This window comes from Bufo gargarizans, chromosome 6 (assembly GCF_014858855.1).
Source record: "Bufo gargarizans isolate SCDJY-AF-19 chromosome 6, ASM1485885v1, whole genome shotgun sequence".
Taxonomy (NCBI): domain Eukaryota; kingdom Metazoa; phylum Chordata; class Amphibia; order Anura; family Bufonidae; genus Bufo; species Bufo gargarizans.
In genome coordinates, this window is record NC_058085.1 from 153231615 (window position 1) to 153239520 (window position 7906).

Sequence of the window (7906 nt, forward strand, 5' to 3'; positions counted from 1 at the left end):
TTACTGTGCAAACATGGACGTATATCAAGGCTGGTCAGCAGAAAAAAGTTAGAGTGTATTTTTTATTTTGCAGCAAACATCACAAAATCTTGCCAAAAGTACAAAAAAAAAAAAAAGTGTGAATTAATTCAACGTACCGGTAGTTCTGCTCAGTAAATAAAACCTGTCAGGACTGTCTACATGGGGAATGGAGACGTACAGAATACAGATCACCACACCTTATTACAGTTCATTGTTCTTCTTACAAAAAAAAAAAAAATCAGGTATTTTTTTTCTTCAACACTTCTTTTCACTGCAGCACAATTAAAATAACCTCCTAACTTGGAGCATGCATAAGGCTTCGTTCACATCACTGTTCAGCCTTTCCGTTCTCGGGCAGGAAAATGGAAAGGACGGATTCGGCACATGACTGAGCCGAACAGAGCCCACGGGCCCTATAGACTATAATGGGGTTCGTTAAGTTTCCGCTCAGAAGATTTTTGAAGCGGAGACAAAAGTCCTCCATGCACTACTTTTGTCTCCGCTCCAAAATCTTCTTCTGAGCGGAAACCTATTGGACCCCATTATAGTCTATGGGGCCCGTGGGCTCCGTTCGGCTCAGTTATGTGACAAATCCGTCCTTTCCGTTTTCCGAAGTGAACAAAGCCTAATATGGTTGAATGTCCCGGGCCTAATGATTTGAGCTGACGGCATCATAAATCCCTTGAATGCTGTAAGACGGGGTTACTAGACCCGCGCACATCCAGCTGAAATACAGGCGCAGAAATGCACATGAATTATGCTCTAGTGTAACTAGCTGTTACAGTAGTGGGTATGGAACCACTGGGTCAACCAATCCTGGCAGTCCACTAATATTCACCCTTTAACCCCTAGACTTCTCTGCAGGGGAAACATCAGGCCGCTACCTCCTGGATTAGTCTCTGTGTCATTGACAGCTGATCCACAGAGATTAGAGACACCAATGCTGAGCGCTGAGGGGTCAGGCAAAGTTGTAGTCAAGGACAGACAGAGTTCAGAGCTAGTGGAGTATGTGTTATACAGTAAATGGTCTGAGGTCAGGGCAGGCAGAGAACCGTCAGAATCCAGTAAACCGGTAGACAAACAAATATAGCAAACCTTCTCAGGGAACTAGTAAGCTAGACAACCTATTGCTCAGGCACCCTTCCTTTGGCAAAGGTCAGATAACCAGCCATTGGCTGGTGTGAACTAGGGTGTGCACGTGCTGGCCATTTAAAAGTAGTGCACGCACTCTACACACTAAGAGCTCATGCACACAAAAGTTTTTTGTGTTCAGTATACTGGCCATTTTTTTAGTTCAGTATGCGTTACTTATACATAACCATTCATTTCAATGGGTCAGCAAAAAAAACTAAAATGTCTCAGTGTACATTCCGTTTCTGTATTTCCATTCAAAAATAGAACATGTCCTATTATTGCCCGCAAATCACGTTCCGTGGCTCCATTCAAGTCAAGGGGTCCGCAAAAAAAAAAAAAAAAAAAAACGGAACACATACGGAATGTACTCCATATGTCTTCCGTATCCGTTCCGTTTTTGTGGAACCATCTATTGGAAATTTTATGCCCAGACCAATTTTTTCTATCTAATTACTGTATATGCCATATGGAAAAACGAAACGGAACAGAACTGGAAACACTACTGAAACAAAAAACTGAAAAACGGCCCACACGACACTGAAAAAGCTATACGGTCATGTGCATGAGCCCTAGGAAGGAGAGGCTTAAGCCAGCAAGCGGGCCACAGTCTGAGTGGAGAGACAGAGCTACCACGGTGGCTGGGCCCAGTGAGGACAGTAAGAGAGCAGGAGGCAGAGGACCAGGATGGGTGCGCTGAACAGTGGCGGCCTCGAGCCTCTGCTGTACCACTACCCTTAGGATCTGTAAACACTGCATCATTAAGATTTCCCAACACATAAGAGAAGGCTCTAAAATATTCCTCGGTTCAGGCATCCAATTTATATCAGTGGGCATAAGTCGCCCACTGACGTATGTTGCGTCAGGTAAATGGAGCCATACATTTCATACGTACTCTAGGAGCTTTTCACAGTGTATACACAAGACACAGGGTTTTACAGCCAAGGATTCAAAGTAAAGCTCAAGCAGGAGCACACAAGTCTCCCCCCGGGACCCATATTTTAATAATACTTCTGTGCAGTCCACTATGAAGCTATCTCCACCAGCCGCTACCAGGAGTGGTGGAAGCAAGCAATAAACAGCAGCAGCCTTCATGTATATGTGGATGACAAAGCTGGACTACACAAAACAGCGCAGATCCCGCACTGTGACCTGCCATCCGAGTCTTATCTGTGGACGCCGGACTGGAAGAGAAATGATGTTTCACTGCAGTAAAGTCTATTACAATCCTCCTCCCCTCCTGTCAATCCCATAAGGTAATAGAAAGTAACTGAAAACATGTCACTGTCCACATCTGTCCCCCTCTCAACACGAGATGCCATGACGAAGATTGAAGTTGGCATTTGCTTTGTGCAGCTCCGGCAATTCTACATCACAGACGACAAATACCATTCATACCTGGGACAGAGAGTCAATACACCACAGGCACCAACATGGGGACTTGCTCAAATAAATCATTTTTGTCATATTCAAACCCAAGGGCAGAACCTCTTTTGAAAGAAACGTGCCTTTTCCCCCTTGTACAAAGAGACCGCTGCAGTCACAGATGATTTTATCTTCTCTGCATCTGACATTCCCACTGAAAATCCAGACTTGGACAATGCGCGCTCATATGTTTGTGCTGTAGGTTTTTCTGTTAAAGGAGTTGTCCAGTTTCTGATATTGATGTTCTATCTGACTCCCGGCACCCCCAGCGGTTTGAAGAGAGCACAGTGCCGCTGCGATCGGTGCAGTCCCTTACTTGTTTAGCCCACATTCATGAATGTTTCCGGCCGGATCCAGCAATGCTGGATTCTACAGATCCCTATTGACTATGATGTGATCAGACGGTGATCTGGCACAAAAGTTAGGTTTTAAATGGACAAAAACCATTGCATGCAGCGTTTTTTGATCTGTCCGACAGCGAGCATTTGTGCCGGATCCTCTTGCGGCAGATGCTTTACCTGCTCACCATCAACTGCAGCGGTGAGCAGGAGCAATTACCTGAATGGGAAGGAATGTAACTACAACTGCTTCATCCAATTCAAGCGAATGGGACGGCGGAGCTGAAATGTTGACAATGTGCAGGGCGGTAAACGGTGAAGAGAATGCAGCACTTGCAGGTGCGCCACGTTCTCTTCATACATCGGCAGCGGTGCAAGGAGCCGGACCCCCGCCAATCTGATATTGATGAGGATAGGTCATCAATAGAAGAAACCGAATATACCCTTTAGGCTAGGTCTACACGACGACATTAGTCGCGCAACATTTTGTCGCACGGCAATTTTTATAATGGTAGTCTATGGTGTCGCACTGTGACATGCTGAAACTGCGACACGACAGTTGGTTAGTGGAAAAGAGTCGTGGCTTAAGATGTCATAACATGCGCAGGTAAGACAACCAATAGGTGGTGTAGAGTAAGGGTACACAAGGGCTGTCACAAGGAATGGGTCAGTGGAAGTGACTGTGCCTTACAAGGTTGTGTCTTCTCAGACATCAATATGAGATAGGTGCGGGTCCCACAGCGGTGAACGGACTGGTGCCCACGCAATGTGCGGCTGTTCTCCATTCACTTCGGGGGCTCCATACTGGAGACAGAAGTGGGTTGCAGAGGTGGGACCTGCACCCATCTGACATTGATGGCATATCCTAGTGATGTGCCATCCATGTCTGAGATGAACCAACCCCTTAATTGGGTTTTCAGAATTAACAGGAAACCTATTCAAATAGTTTAAAAAAAGTTATACTCCCGATTCTGAACCCCTCCATTACAGCGAAGCTGATCCAATCCTCCCCGTCTCTGCAGCCATGATGTCATATTTCAGGCTGCAGCAGACCACATGTGACCGCCAATCACAAGACTCCTGTGATATAGGGGCACATCACTGCTACAGTCAGGAAAACAAAGCCTGGTTGGAAGGATCAGAGAGGTGGCGCTGGAAAGGGGGGAATGGAGAACTGTGAGGGCAACTTTTTATTATTATTAATGGGGTATTCCAATCTTAGAAAATGGAGGTATATCGCTAGGATGCCGAAAATAGCCGAGCGCTGGCTCGGCTATTGCCGTCTTCCCCATAGAAATGAATGGAGGGCGGTTGCGCATGCGCAGTGCGCCCTACCTCACTTTCAGGGCACCGTTCTCGATATAGGTGCTGGTCCCAGCGGTAGGAAATCTGGGGTCCTCCAGCCACAGCTTTTCCCGCGCCGTTCTCGATATAGGTGTGGGTCCAAGCGGTAGGACCCGCACCTATCAGACAATGGGGGAATATCCTAGCGATATGCCCCCATTGTCGGAGATGAGAAAACCCCTTTAAGGCCTCATTCACATCAAACTAGGGCTGCAGTAAACGATTATTTTGGTAATCGAGTATTCTACCAATTATTTTTATGATTAATAAGAAAAAATAAATTTACCGTTTTCCTTTATAAAAACTCATTAGATCCCCTGCCATCTGTCCCCAAAACCCTTCCTTCCCCCCTCAGCCCAAGTGCATCAATTCCCCCTAGTGCCATCAGCTTCAGCTCCACTATCCCCCAGTGCCATTAGCTCCACCCCACCCCAGTGCCATCAGCTTCAGCTCCACTATCCCCCAGTGCCATCAGCTCCACTATCCCCCAGTGCCATCAGCTCCACTCCCCCAGTGCCATCAGCTCCACTATCCCCCAGTGCCATCAGCTCCACTATCCCCCAGTGCCATCAGCTCCACCCCACCCTACCCCAGTGCCATCAGCTCCACTATCCCCCAGTGCCATCAGCTCCACTATCCCCCAGTGCCATCAGCTCCACTATCCCCCAGTGCCATCAGCTCTCCCCCACCCCAGTGCCATCAGCTCTCCCCTATCCCAGTGCCATCAGCACCACTCCCCCAGTGCCTTCAGATCTCCCCCACCCCAGTGCCTTCAGCTCTCCCCCACCCCAGTGCCATCAGCTCCACTCCCCCAGTGCCATCAGCTCCACTCCCCCAGTGCCATCAGCTCCACTCCCCCAGTGCCATCAGCTCCACTCCCCCAGTGCCTTCAGATCTCCCCCACCCCAGTGCCTTCAGCTCTCCCCCACCCCAGTGCCTTCAGCTCCACTCCCCCAGTGCCTTCAGCTCTCCCCAACCCAGTGCCATCAGCTCTCCCCCAACCCAGTGCCATCAGCTCTCCCCCACCCCAGTGCCTTCAGCTCTCCCCCACCCCAGTCCTATAAGCTCCACTCCCCCAGTGCCTTCAGCTCTCCCCCACCCCAATGCCGTCAGCTCCCCCTCTAATGCCGTCAGCTCTCCCCCACCCCAGTGCCACCAGCTCCCCCATGTCATCAGTTGCTCCCCCTCCCATCAGTGCCCAGCCACAGCGCCAGTGAACTAAAATGTCCTGATGATGTGTGTACGTCAGGATCCAAAGCAGCGTTGTGCGAGCAGGAGGGTGACCACGGAACGTGAGTAATAGCAAGCTCTTCACTTACACTCTGTGGTCACACGGCACAAACGAATCACCAATTCGATTAATTTGAGGATTATTTTGTGTCAAGTTAATCGATTAATTCGAGTAATCGTTTCAGCCCTACATCAAACATTCAGTTTGTGGATCCGGTGAGCTGTTTTGGCACGAAGAAGACTGCCGAATCCTTTACTTCCCTGCCAGATCCCCACGGTCCAGCGGTGATCCGGCCTATTTCCGCCCAAAATGCCGGGTTTCGGCCACAAGAAAACAGTTGCATGCAGCAGTTTATGCCTACCCCAGCATTTTTTACGGAAATTAGATGGATTACAGCCAGACTACACTGCAGTCAATGGGGATCAGCAAGATGCTCTGTGCCGGAGCAGCCTGCTGGATCCACAAACGGAGTGTGAACGAGGCCTTAAAGGGGTTTTCTCACTTCAGCAAATAGCATTTATTATGTAGAGGAACTTAATACAAGGCACTTACTAATGTATTATTATCCAAATTGCTTCCTTTGCTGGCTGGATTCAATTTTCCATTACATTATACACTGCTCGTTTCCATGGTTACGACCACCCTGCAATCCATCAGAGGTGGCCATGCTTGCCCACTATAGGAAAAAGCACTGGCCTATGTGCACTCCCGCGGTCCCAGCCACCAGAGAGGCCAGCACTTTTTCCTATAGTGTGCAGCACTGCTGGATTGCAGGGTGTTCGTAGCCATGGAAACGAGCAGTGTATAATGTGATGGAAAAGTTAATCCAGCCAGCAAAGGAGGCAGTAAGGATAATAACAATACATTAGTAAGTGCCTTGTATTAACTTTCTCTACATAATAAAGGCAATATGCTGCAGTGAGACAACCCCTTTTCATAGTTTCCTGCGTTTAAAAAAATAAATTAGGACAACCCGATTACTGGCTAGTGAAAGCGCTAGCTTCGCCTGCATGCTGTCCGTGGCTACAAGGGCCACGCTCCCGTGTGAGGGGTACAGCTGGGATTTTCTCAGTACACACGTTAAGTATAAATAAAATTATTGTTTTATTTCCATTGGAAATGGTCAATCGTGGTAAACCAACCACTGACAGCGGAACCTAACACCTCTGTCCTGTCTGTGTTTTTTGTGGCCCAACAGAAATGAATGGGTCCGCTTTTACGGATGCCGACCAAAAATATGGTCACGTACAAAACGAATTGCCTTAAACCATTCAGACCAGCCCTTTAACTGCTGGAATTGTCATCACCATGGCTACAATGTCACCGCTCCAGACGGATTGAGGGTAAGATTATGCCAATTACGTTATAGTCACGGCCCCTTTGTACTTGTGGACTAACATGAAATGCCAGTAAAAGTCCAGCAGAACAAAGGCCAGTACGCGGGGCTTCGGTTCCGTCTCCAGTTGAAGGTCCTCTTCCGGATTACCAGACTTTCCGGATTACTGGATTCCAGGTTACAGAATGTTACTGGGGGGTGATGGGTATGACATGGGCACTTATATCATCCAGTATCCTCTTATAACCCCCAGTGCCATCCTGATGGCACACACTCTGCCCATGTATGGAATAACAATGTGCCTTCCCTAGCAACAACACCCAGCGTGCCAGCCCTCAGGACTACTGCCCTAGTCAGGAAGCACCCCCGCCAGCCTGCAGGGTCAGTGCAGTTCATCTCCCCATACACCCCAGTGACAGGCCCGGTAACTACGTCACTTGTGGTCAGCACAACTCTGAAGTAGCTAGGTGTTAACTCCCGTCATGCTGACACTTCCCCTCCCCCCTCCTCCCCTCCGGTGCCGTGGCTTACCGGTCTAGGTGAGCCAGTTGTCCCGGACGGGGTCTTTACGGCGGCCGGAGTGGGACGCACCGAAGAAAACGCGTTGTAGCGCAGCGCACCCAGCCGCTGCCCAGTTTGCTGTGTCTGCTGGGGCTGGCCGGTCAAGGCCAAGACTGGAGGTGGTGGGACTGCTGCCATCTGCTGGTTCCCGGGCTGAACAACAGCGCCAAGCTCACATCTCAGCGAGCTGTCATTTAAAGCAGCAGAGATGCCGCCGGTTACTGGAGAAATGACATTTCTAAAAAAAATGTGGGCAATTTTGTCTTGTACAGAATTTCTCTGTCCTACTCTGCTTTTTTGCAGCTGGTCAATAGAATTAGACTAATGCAATATATATTACTCCAGCAGGTGTCAGTCTGAACTTTTGGTATGGTTTATTGCTGTATGAGGCTAAGGGTACTTTCACACTAGGGATAGAAGAATCCGGCAGGCAGTAAGTCGCCGGAACTGCCTGCCAGATCCGTAAATCCGTATGCAAACGGATATCATTTGTTTCCGGATCCGTCTGACGAATGCATT

At 48.7% G+C, this 7906-nt stretch overlaps 1 protein-coding gene across 6 annotated transcripts in view; it reads right to left on the reverse strand.

Annotated features, from left to right (window-relative positions):
* Positions 1-7529, reverse strand: part of SEC31B (SEC31 homolog B, COPII coat complex component) — a 127513-nt gene extending 119984 nt beyond the window's left edge. For 3 of the 6 annotated variants that reach the window (XM_044296837.1, XM_044296834.1, XM_044296838.1), the window contains exon 1: positions 7358-7529. In XM_044296837.1, the coding sequence (XP_044152772.1) occupies positions 7358-7525 (168 nt within the window). In that variant the 5' untranslated portion in view covers positions 7526-7529. The remainder of the gene's footprint in view (positions 1-7357) is intronic. The other 3 variants (XM_044296836.1, XM_044296835.1, XM_044296833.1) reach the window with 1 other exon arrangement.
* Positions 7530-7906: the final 377 nt, after the last annotated feature.